The 11,565-nt window shown below is 55.8% G+C and overlaps 2 protein-coding genes across 5 annotated transcripts in view; one reads left to right on the top strand and one right to left on the bottom strand.

The window, feature by feature from the left end:
• The window catches only part of TMED1 (transmembrane p24 trafficking protein 1), a 10,160-nt gene extending 2,233 nt beyond the window's left edge, over window positions 1-7,927 (bottom strand). The window contains exons 1-5 of one of the 4 annotated variants that reach the window (XM_008053866.1): window positions 7,638-7,927; window positions 6,918-7,015; window positions 6,595-6,778; window positions 5,758-5,925; window positions 5,106-5,306 (exon numbers count right to left, since the gene is read on the bottom strand). In XM_008053866.1, coding sequence (XP_008052057.1) covers window positions 5,190-5,306; window positions 5,758-5,925; window positions 6,595-6,778; window positions 6,918-7,015; window positions 7,638-7,832 — 762 coding nt within the window. In that variant the 5' untranslated portion in view covers window positions 7,833-7,927 and the 3' untranslated portion in view covers window positions 5,106-5,189. Of the gene's footprint in view, window positions 1-5,105; window positions 5,926-6,594; window positions 6,779-6,917; window positions 7,016-7,637 lie in introns of those variants that run through there. The other 3 variants (XM_021710250.1, XR_002481697.1, XM_008053869.2) reach the window with 3 other exon arrangements.
• On the top strand, window positions 455-4,612 carry LOC110595241 (dynamin-2-like). The gene is made up of 4 exons (XM_021710256.1): window positions 455-623; window positions 1,944-2,176; window positions 2,855-3,106; window positions 3,699-4,612. The coding sequence occupies exons 1-4, from the start codon at window positions 498-500 to the stop codon at window positions 3,766-3,768; spliced, it is 681 nt and encodes a 226-aa protein (XP_021565931.1). The 5' UTR covers window positions 455-497; the 3' UTR covers window positions 3,769-4,612.
• Window positions 7,928-11,565: the final 3,638 nt, after the last annotated feature.

Genomic DNA, 11,565 nt, shown 5'->3' with positions numbered 1-11,565 from the left:
GGGGAGGAGGTGGGGGGGTAGGCAGGGAGGCACCTGTTGGTTTCCACGTGGAGTTTTTCTGGGTCATGTTGCCAGGACTCTGAAAGGGGGTAATTTTTTACCAGGGCCCAGAAAGTCCTCCCACAAAGCCTAGGACAGGGACAAAAAGGGACTAGGATATTGTCTGCTTTGTTCTCTTTCTCCACTCGTCTCTGAGGCAGAATGACCATGGCTGCCCTCAACCCCCAAATTAACATGCCCCAATTCTCAGGTGCAAGGGTCCACTGCCCTTAGGCCAGGGTCGCCTGAGCCCAGGCAGCTCTGGCCAGGGCAAGCAGGTCCCAGGGTACCAAAAGGACTGTCAGGGGCAGGCCTCAGGGTGGTTGTCAGTGGGGCAGGGCATGCAGTTCTAGACAAGAAGGACTGCTGTACCTGCCTCAGGGTGCAGTCATTCACACTGCCTTTCCTCCTACCTCCAGGCAGAAAACGAGGATGGGACCCAGGAGAATACCTTCTCCATGGATCCGCAACTGGAGCGGCAGGTGGAGACCATTCGCAACCTGGTGGACTCCTACGTGGCCATTATCAACAAGTCCATCCGCGACCTCATGCCAAAGACCATCATGCACCTCATGATCAACAATGTGAGTGTGACATTGCAAATCAGAACGAGGCCAGGCGTGGTGTAGCTCATGCCTGTAATCCCAGCAACTTTGGAAGGCCAAGGTTGGAGAGTCACTTGAGGCCAGGAGTTTGAGACCAGCCTGGGCAGACCAGCAAGACCCCTGCTCTAAAAAATAAAATTAGCTGGGCGGGTATGGTAGTGCACACCTGTAGTGCCAGCTACTGGGGAGACTAAGGCGGGAGGATCACCTGAACCCAGGAGTTCAAGACTGTGATGAGCTATTATCGCGCCACTGCACTCCAGCCTGGGCAGCACAGCAAGACCCTATCTCTTAAAAAAAGAATAGGAAAAGTGATTTCTATTTGTAGCTCATGTACATGAATTTATGTTTCTGGAAACCCCACGTAAAGTAACTGAAAAACTTCTTTATCCAACAGGAGTCACCACAAAGGAAAAAAGTATGAAATTAATGAGCAGAAACGAGTATAACTCGTGTTATATTTTGTCTGTAACCCTCGTACTTTGGGAGGCTGAGGCAAGAGGATTGCTTGAGCCCAGGAGTTTGAGACCAGCTGGGCAAAATGGCAAGATCTCATCTCTGCAAAAAATCAAAAAAATTAGCCAGGCATAGTGATGCACACCTGTAGTCCCAGCTATTCTGAGATGGGAGGATTGCTTAAGCCCAGGAGTTCAATACTGTGGTAAACCATGATTATGCCACTATACTCCAGCCTGGGCGACAGAGTAAGACCTCAACTCAAGAAAAAAAGAAAGAAATTACTAGTGTTTGAATAAAGGCCAGTTAGAAGGCATAATGGAAGATAAGATACTACAAATAAGTTTAATTAGAACCTTGTGAGATGGTGGGAAGATCATTTGAAAGTGCCTGGTAGGCTCAGAAGACCACTGGCTGCAGGGCTTCCCTGCACTCTACATGTGTTAGTTGTTCTAAGGAAAGCAAAAGACAACAGAGGGCTGGGCGTGATGGCTTTGGGAGGCCGAGGCTGGAGGATCACTTGAGCTCAGGAGTTGAGACCAGCCTGGGCAATACAGCAAGACCGGTTTCTCAAAAAAATAATAAAATTAGCCAGGTGTGGTGGTATGCACCTGTCGTCCCAGGTGAGCTGGGGGGATTGCCTGAGCTTAGCAGGTTGAGATACTGCAGTGAGCTATGATCATGCCACTGCATTTCAGCCTGGGTGACAGGGCGAGACCCTGTCTCTAAAAACACAAGACTGAAGAGGTTGTGCGGTGTGCAGTGGATGCTTTCCCAGCTGGTGTCGGTACTCCCTGGGCTCTCGGTGGGGTGGTGGCCTGACCTCTCCAACCCTGCCCCCAGACGAAGGCCTTCATCCACCACGAGCTGCTGGCCTATCTGTACTCGTCAGCCGACCAGAGCAGCCTCATGGAAGAGTCAGCTGACCAGGCGCAGCGGCGGGACGACATGCTGCGCATGTACCACGCACTCAAGGAGGCACTCAACATCATCGGGGACATCAGCACCAGCACTGTGTCCACACCTGTGCCCCCACCCGTCGACGACACCTGGCTCCAGAGCGCCAGCAGCCACAGGTCTGTATGGCTCAGTCTGCCACCTGTCCATCTGGGTCCTGCAGGAAACCGGGCACAGCCTGAGGGTGGGCAGGGGGAAGGGGTCTGGGGCCAGGTAGCACAGCGCAAAGGGCCGCCCACAGCAGGGGAAGCTGCGCATAAAACCCTGAACCCCCTCTAGGGGGCAAGAGGCTCAGGGGATACCACCACAGGAATCAGTCTCATGGAGCACAGAGAAGGGCAGCAGGTGCCACCAGCCCAGAGACTCGAGTGTGGGTCATTAGTAGGATTGGGCAGGGAAGCCCTGAGGATGCCAGCCCTACTGAGCCTCAGGGAGCCATTATTCGCCCAGCCCGGCCATCCCTGCTCGACTAGGCCCGTGGGGGGGCGCATTTCTCGGGGGCCTCGCACACCCATGGTGCAGGAGCTCCGGTGGTCACTAAGTGGGACCACTAAGTGGGACCAGGCTCCCTGCGAGCAGTGTCCCTGTGGAGAGGACACTGCCTCCGGACCCTGGGTAGCAGGACTGCGGCCTGGGAGGGTGCCCATGGGGGCCGAGGGTGAGAGAAGGTGGGATTGGTACCAGGTTGGGGTGGGAGGCTCCCCTTGCACCTGTGCTGCCCCTCAGTGCCATCCCCATTTCGGGCCCGCTCAGCCATAGTGGAATGGCCCAGCTGACTGCCTCTTCTTCTTCCACAGTCCCACTCCACAGCGGCGACCTGTGTCCAGCGTGCACCCCCCAGGCAGGCCCCCAGCGGTGAGGGGCCCCACTCCAGGGCCCCCCCTGATTCCTGTGCCAGTGGGGGCTGCAGCCTCCTTCTCGGCGCCCCCCATTCCATCCCGACCTGGACCCCAGAGTGTGTTTGCCAACAGTGACCCCTTCTCAGCCCCACCTCTGATACCATCTCGGCCAGCACGGATCCCCCCCGGCATTCCCCCTGGAGTGCCCAGGTAAACCCCCATCCCCTCACCCCATCCCCACTGCCTGTGCCCTGGGGTCCCTCCTCCAGTCCCACTTCCTTCCAGCAGGGAGCAGAGGAGCCATCCTTATCTCATTTGGCTGAGGGCTGGTGGGAAAATTGAGGCCTAGATGGGCCAAATCACTTGCCTAAAGTCACAGAGTGATGGAGTCCGGGTGACTCCAGGACCCTTGGCTTGTCCTCTGCACTCATGGGTGGGCCACCACGCAGTTCAGGACTCAGTGCCGGGCACTTCTTCCCACTCATTGCCTTGTCTGCCTCTGCCTACTTCAACCCTTCCTGGCAGGCCAGACTCTGTTTCCGCTTTTTCTGTGGGGAAGCTGGGGGCCTCCAAGGGCAAGGCTCCCACAGCAGGCAAGTAACGGGTGGGGAGCGCTGGTACCTGGGTTTGGCAAAGTCTTCCCAGTACCCTGGCAGCCTGCAGAGCAGTCAGCACTGGGAGCGCCCTGGGGTGGGGATGAGGTGAGGGCCCTGGGGTGGGGATGAGGTTCCTGGTCCGGCCCTGCCTCCTGCTTGGCCTCACTGCCGTCTCCCCCTCTCGTCTGTCTTTATTCTCTTTGCAGCAGAAGACCCCCTGCTGCGCCCAGCCGGCCCACCATTATTCGCCCGGCCGAGCCATCCCTGCTCGACTAGGCCCGTGGGGGGGCATTTCTGGGGGCCTCGCACACCCACGGTGCAGGAGCTCCGGTGGTCGGGGCCCCTCCGCCACTAAGTGGGACCAGGCTCCCTGCGAGCAGTCTGTCTCCTCCTTCACCCGGCCCTGTTGGGACTGGCCCGGCCCGGCCCGGCCCGGCCCATCCCATCCCAGCTGGACATCGCACCCAGAGAAGGGCCCTGGAGCCAGGCGGGGGCGCTAGGGTGTTGCACTTTGAGGATGGGGTCTCGGAGTGGTAGAGGGGACCTGCACCCTGGGCACCATCTTGAATGAGGGTTCCATGCTGGGGTGACTCTGTCACAGAGTCTTCTCTGGCTGGGAAAGGCAAAGTTCAGTAGGCCTTCTAGAAGCCGGGGCACCAAGGGTACCTGAACCCCTCCTCTGGTGGGGCTAGGAGTATCTCCACTTCCCATCAGTGAGCTAGGCCATGTGCCCGCACTGCTCGCCTGTCAGGCCTGAGTTGTACATATTCCTTCCTTGGCCACATTAACCACACAGCCTGAGCCCGGCCCAGCCTCGGCTGCCGGAGGTGCCTTTGCAGGCCCGGAGCCCTCAACCCGGACCGGCCATGCTCTCTCCCTTCTTGGCCCCCTCCTCCTCGTCATGGGTCCCCAGGGTGGCTTGGGCTTGGGGCCGTGTGGTGTGGAGGGCCTTTGGGGGCCTCTCAGCTCCTTCCCAGGCCGCCTCCACCGGGTGGGTCCCGGGCAGGGCAGCCTCTCCCTGAGTAGACCTTCCTGCTGCTCCTCGCGCGGTCTGACCACTGTAAGTGCCTGCACTCTGTACCCTATTAATAAACTAAATAAAGGGAAGACGCTTCTGGTGGCTGCTGTGTGGGCCTCTGTGTTGCTGTCAGGCGAGGACGCGGGCTCCGCCTTTGCCCAGCAGCCCCCCAGGAGGGTGCCCATCCCTCCTGTCATCAGTCCCCCACGCCTCACAGGGGGCTCTGCCGGGATGCTGTTCTCTCAGGAGGAAACCTCGTGCAGAGGATGGAGTGCCTCGGGAGTGGGTACTTCCCACTGCCCCATACCCTGTCTGCTGCTGCCATGCAAAACTGACACGGAAAGGGAAGCCCAGCCCCCTAGCCCTGGGTCCCCTTGTCTCGCCTTCTCCGGGGAAGCCCAGACATGGTGGCCCTGCCGGGGACATAGTCAAACAATGCTTTTTGATTTTTCTTTTGTGCCCAGGCGACCGCCTCCATCGGCTCCCGCACGACCTTTCTTCTGAGCTTCGTGGGAGACCCCTCCCGCCTGCCTGGCCATCCTGGGAGCAGGGCTGTCCCAGCTGGTGTCCCTGAGCCCCAGACACCAGGCTCTGATTTTCTGACCATAATTTATTGACTCTGGTGTCCAGGCCAGGTCTCCCTTTGTTCCTGGAGGCTCCCGCTCAGGCTGTGGCCAGGCTACTCCCCCAGCCCTGTCTGGGGCCACCTAAGGGGGGGATGTTGTCCTGCAGATCTCCCTCCTGGAGTTCTTTTACCAGTCTTCACACCCAGCCGGCTCCTGGGAAGGAGTGCTTTCTGTTGAATAAAGTGACATCTTGGCAAGAACTCTGTGGCCGTGTTTCCTTCCTGGCCCCTGACATAAGCAGGCCTCCCCTAGCCCAAAAGATAGGCAAGCTGGGCACGGTTTGCTGGCTGGGCCTGGCCTGCACAAGGCAGAGTGGTCGCAGGCTGGAAGACTTGGGCTAAGGCACATTTACAGTAGGGGAGCCAGGAATCCAAGGGTCGCATTCCCACGCCACAGTGCCCACCACGCACGACATCCATGTGGCCACTGAGCTGCCCCTCCTGGATGGCTGAGATCTTTGAGCTGGCTGTGTTCCCTGCCTGCCCCAGGAGAACCAGCTAGGGAGAGCCCAAGTCATACACGCATACGCCCGCTGCTCCTCCTTTGTCCCCTGTTCTGTGTGGGCAGGGGCTACGTGGGCACAGGGCGCTTGTCCTGGAAGAAGCGCTTGAGTGTGCACACCTGCAGCACAGCCACCAACAGCAGCACGGCCATGTTCACAGCTGACCAGAAGTTGACCCGTTCCAGGTTACCCTCCTGCAAGTTGCGGTCCCGTGCCTCGAAGGCCCGCAGCAGGGTCAGCATCTGGATGCTGCGCTCCAGCCGGGTCCTCATGGTCTCGATGGACTCCTGCAGGACAGAGGGAGGCGTAGGTCAGACTTCTTCCCTTCCAGAAGCAGAGACCAATAAAACGAAGGGGGGTAGGGTTGGAGAAGGGATAGCCAAGAACAAAAACTGGCCAGGCTGCCTAAGTCCAATCCTCACTATGCCATTCACTGGCTGTGTGACCAGGGGCAAGTTAATTAACCTTGCTGAGCCTCAGTTTCCTCTTCTAAACGCCTCAGGATTGCTATGGAAATTGAATGCCTAAATGTTACAGAACATAGTTACTTGTGGCTAAGGAAAGAGCACAGTTGCTGAAGCCTGACTGACTAGTTTCAAATACTGGTTCTGCCAATAGCTAGCTATATGGCCTTGAGTTGCATGGCCATCCTATGCCTCAGTTTCCCCAACTGTAAAATGGAGATAATTAGAGCATAGGCTCTACTTCATGGGGTGGTTGAGATTTGTGATACGAGTTATTTATGATATATGGGTTACGTAAGCCCTTAAGACAAGGTTTACATCGAGAAATTAGCTATCACTTTAATGGGGCTGCTACTGTTACTATAATTCATTTGGGCCCACCACTATGTAAGGGACCCGGGGTCAGCCAATGGGTTGAAGACAGGGCAGGAGTGCCCTGCTGGCCAATGCCAGCGATCTGGGAGGAGTGGCCCCAGCTCTGCCTAGGCGCACCTTGATGTCCTCCATTTTGACATCCAGCATCTCCTCGGGCTCCACGGCCTCTGCCCAGCCCTCGACCTCTTCATCGTCTTGCAAGCTGTCAAAGATGAGTTCGAAGAATATCAGCTTCTCTGAGATTGTGCTGAAGGAGTTGTCAAAGCAGAGCCTGTAGTCCCCAGCCTCCGTGGGCTCCACCCTTGAGAGAGAGAAACACACAGATATGACCCTGAGTGGCCACCAGTTGGACTCTGCAGATAGGCAGGGCAGTAACCTGAGGCCTCTGGGGAGGGGCAGGGCTGTAACTGAACCCAGGCAGGCAGCAGGACTTCACTCACGTGTGCACCCCATCAGCCTTGCGGGACTCGCTGACCAACAGCACACCCTGAGGGCTCTCCAGCGTGAAGTCCACGTCCAGCCCAGCGCCTCCGATCACCTGGGGGGCAGGTAAGAGCGGAGGGCTAGGAGGAGGCCACGGGCGCCTGCCGAAGAGGGCCAGGGCTGGACCACACAATTAGCCTACCCGATGAGCGCCCACATACCTACAACCTGGTCCTGCCCCGCTATCCTTCTGGCCGCGCGCCAAGCCGTGCCTCCGCCCTCATTGATCTGACAGCCTCCGGGTCCTTACTTTCATCTGGTCACGCCCCCATCAAAGGTCGTAGATGGAAATTTACCTGACCACGCCCCCTAACTTAGCCCCGCCTCCAAAAGGTGAAACGTCTCAACTCAATCCCGGGGAAATCCTGTTGGCCACGCCCTCTTATCCTACCTATCAGCATTCTGGCCACGCCCACTCGCGAGGGCCCCGTCCCAAAGGAGCCACATCCCGTTGGCCCCGCCGCCCTCCGGCTGTCTTATTCTAGCCACGCTTTCGTTGTTACTCCCACTGGTTTCTCTCTCCCGCGTCGTCCCAGCCCCCTCCGTCTAGAATCCCCCTAACTCCGCCCCCGCGCTCAAACGCACGGACTCCTCCTCCTTCCCAAACCCATGCTTCGGCAGCTTGACCACGCCCCCTCACCGTGACTCCGCTAGCTCCCCGGCTTGGGACCCTTTACCTGGTACTCGGTCTCCAGGCTTGCGTTAGCCGGCGCGGACTGGTAGAAACACTGCTTCCTTCCTGCGGGCAACAGAAACGTGAACTCGCCGTCCTGGATCGGCGGGGGTCCCGCCCCTCGCACCTCCACTGGCAGCAATAATAGCCACAGGGCCAAGGCTAGGGCCGCGCCGGCCGCCATCATCCGGGTCACCATCTGGTCTGCTAACGAGTCGCGGCTCCTTTAAGGGCTAGCTCTGCCCCTCTCTGCTATTCGGCAAAGCTCATTGGCAGCTTCTTCTGTCTGTTGTCTTAAATCACGGAGCCAGGCGTGAAGCCCCCCCCCCAGGGCAGGCTGCCCGAATGAATGCCTGACGCGCTTGAAAACACTTAATTGTCTACAGGCTTTTTTCTGAAAGGTCCCCGGCTCTAATCTCAAACACTGGTGGGGAAAAAAATGACAAAAATAAGGGCCATGGTGGCGCACCTTTCGTAGGCAAAAGCTAAGACAACTAAGGTGGAGGCGGCCGGGTTCCCCTAAGGGGCCTCCCTGCGGTTTTCCCAGAGTACGCCGCGTGTGACGACCATTGGGCGGGCCCAAAATAGCGCCTGGGTGTGGCCCTGCACGCGACCCGTAGGGCTCGCCTATAAAAACGCTCAGTTGGGACGCGGCGGAGGCAAAAGGGGCATCCTGGTGTGCTCGCTTTGTGAGCGTGACCAAAGATTCGACGCCCGAACCCCCGCCCCTTCCCTTTGCGCCTTAGAACCATCACTTTCTCGGTTTCCTCGTCTGTAAGTTGGGGGTGATGGAACGACCACTCTATAGAGTGTCTGTGAGAAGTGAGTGACCTGAGACCTGACCCAACGTGGGTCAGTCTTCCTTGCTTACAGTGGGCGGAGGGGGCGTGGCCCCGCCTTCCATACCTGGGGCCTCAAACTCCGGGCCAGCAAGTAAACAGAGTCGTTCAAGTGGTCCCAACTCAGAAAGATGAAAGCCCAGGTGGGAAGACTGGGCCTGGGAGCCAGTTTGCCTAGTTCAAAGCCCGCCCTGTCCTTTCCATGAGGCAAGCACTCTGCTGAGCCTTAGTTTCCTCATCCACAAAATGGGGGTGATGATAGGGCTACCTTTCCGGAGCTGTTGTGAGGATGGAGTGGCAACGCTTGTTGAGCACCTCCCTCACATCACGGTGCTTGTCGCATCGTAGGTCCTCGGTAAATAATCTGTTGTTTGGTTCCCGATGTATTACCCGCCACTGAGCAGCCTGTCTCTCATCTCCTCTTTCCGTCTGGCTTCGCGGACCTGGAGACGACTTTCCTAAAGTAGACAGATGAACAGATAAGTCAATGGACGAATAGACTCTACTCAGTGTCCCAAGAAAAAAAATGTATAGACAGAAATTTTTTTTTTTTTTTTTTTTTTTGAGTTGGAGTCTCTTGACGCCCAGGGTGCAGTGGCACGCTCATGGCCACCGCAGCCTCGATCTCAGGCTATCCTTCCACGTCAGCCTTCCAAGTAGCTGGAACTACAGACTCACGCCACCACACCCAACTAGGGTTTTGTGTGTGTGTGTGTGTGTGTGTGTGTGTGTGTGTGTGAGATTAGAGACGAGGTCTCACCAAGTTGCCCAGGCTGGTCTCGAACCCCCAGGCTCAGGTAATCCTCCGGCCTCGGCCTCCCAAAGTGCTGGGATTACAGGCTGAGCCACCGTGCCAGCCCAGACGAAATCCTTAGTCTTCAAAGATAGACCCAGGAAAGGTTGGCAGGTGGTGACAATTTCTTGGCAAATACAGCTGGTCATGGTCACCACTCTTCTGCATTTGGATGACTTGGGAAAACAACATCACTTTGTACTGTCAGTTTGGTATTCCTTTTCACTCCAAGTTTTTCTGTCATTTAGATTCATTGCTTGGGCATTTTGAAGTAGAATGGATTTTTTTTTTTTTTTTGAGTCGAGATCTTACTCTGCCGTCCAGGCTGGAGTACTGTGGTACCATCATGGCTCACTTCAGCATTGACCTTCTAGGCTCAAGTGATCCTTCAACCTCAGCCTCCCCAGTAGCTGATACTATAGGTACATGCCAACACGCTCACCTAATTTTTAAAATGTTTTTGTAGACTGGGCTCCATGGCTCAAACCTGTAATCTTATCACTTTGGGAGGCCTAGGTGAGAGGATTGCCTGAACCTGCAGGTTCGAGATCACCCTGGACAACTTGGCGAGACCTCGTCTCTACAATAAAAATTTAGCTGGGCACAGTAGTGCATGCCAGTAGTTCCGGCTACTTGGAAGGCTGAGGCGGAAGGATTGCCAGAGCCCAGTGTGTTGACGCTGGGGTGGCCATGAGTGTACCACTGTACTCCAGCCTGGGCCAGAGAGAGACTCCAACTAAAAAAAAGAAAAATGTATTTGTAACTGTGAGGTTTTGCTGTGTTGCCGAGGCTGGTCTTGAACTACTGTGCTCACGCCATCATCCTGCCTTGGTCTCCCAAAGTGCTAGGATTACAGGTGTGAGCTACCACACCAGGCTTAAAATGGAGTGTGTGTGTGTGTGTGTGTGTGTGAGAGAGAGAGAGAGAGAGAGAGGGAGAGAGAGAGAGAGAGAGAGAGTTGGGATCTCACTCTGTCACTTAGGCTGGAGTGCATTGGTGGCATGATCACAATGATCATGGTCCACTGTAGCCTCCACCTCCTGGACTCAGGAGATCCTTTTACTTCAGTATCCTGAGTAGCTGGGACTACAGGCATGCACCACCACACTTGGGTAATTTTTTTGGAGACACAAGATCTCGCTATGCTGCCTGGGCTGGTCTTGAACCCCTGAGCTCAGGCAGTCCTCTCACCTTTGCCTCCCAAAGTGCTGGGATTACAGGTGTGAGCACCACACCCAGCCTCTAAAATAAATTTTTTTAAAATGTAAAATTCATATTGCATAACCATCTTAAGGTACACTGATTCAGTGGCACTGAGTACATTCACAATGTTGTGTACCACTTCTTTCTAGCTCCAGAACAATTTCACCAACCCCAAAAAAATCCCCGTGCCCATTAAGCAGTTCCTTATTCCTCCCTCTCCCCACCCTCTGGCAACCGCCAGTCTTTCTGCTCTATGGATTTACTTACTCTGGATATTTAATATGAACATAATACAGTCTGTGATTATTTGTAGCTAACTTCTTTTGTTAGCATGTTTCCAAGGTTCATCCATGTAACATATATTGTTTTTTGGGTTTTTTTTTTTGAGTTGGAGTTTCACTCTGTCGCCCAGATTGGAGTGCAGTGGCCGACCCCCGGCTACCGCAGCCTGGACCTGCTGGGTTCCGGCGATCCTTCTGCCTCAGCCTTCCAAGTAGCTGGAACTACAGGCGCGCGCTACCACACCCGGCTGATTTTTTGATTTATTGTAGAGATGAGGTCACGCTGCCCAGGCAGGTCTCGAACCCGCGGGCTTAGGCAATCCACTCACCTCAGCCTCCCAAAGGCTTGGAATTACAGGCTGAGCCAGTGAGCCCAGCCATATATCAGTATTTAATGCGTTTTTATGACTGAGTAGTATTTCATTGTATGCGTATACCACCGTTTGTTTATCCATTTATTGTTGATGGACATTTGAGTTCTTTCCACCTTTTGGCTATTGTGAATAGAGCTTCTATGAACCCAGCATATTTGTTTGAATCCCTGCTTTCAATTTCTTTTCTTTTTTTTTTTTTTTGAGTTGGAGTCTCACTCTGTCGCCCAGACCGGAGTGCAGTGGCCGCTCCCGGCCACCGCAGCCTCGACCTGCTGGGCTCCGCCGATCCTTCCACCTCTGCCTTCCGAGTAGCCAGAATTACAGGCACGCGCTACCACGCCCGGCTGATTTTTTGATTTATTGTAGAGATGAGGTCTCGCTGCCCAGGCGGGTCTCGAACCCGCGGGCTCAGGCAATCCACTCACCTCAGCCTCCCAAAGGC

The sequence above is a fragment of the Carlito syrichta genome, unplaced genomic scaffold (genome assembly GCF_000164805.1).
Source record: "Carlito syrichta isolate Samal-C Ts95f unplaced genomic scaffold, Tarsius_syrichta-2.0.1 Scaffold76138, whole genome shotgun sequence".
In the NCBI taxonomy this organism is placed as follows: domain Eukaryota; kingdom Metazoa; phylum Chordata; class Mammalia; order Primates; family Tarsiidae; genus Carlito; species Carlito syrichta.
The sequence above is the reverse complement of the archived record's forward strand: the minus strand, read 5'-3'. Positions and strand labels throughout refer to the sequence as shown.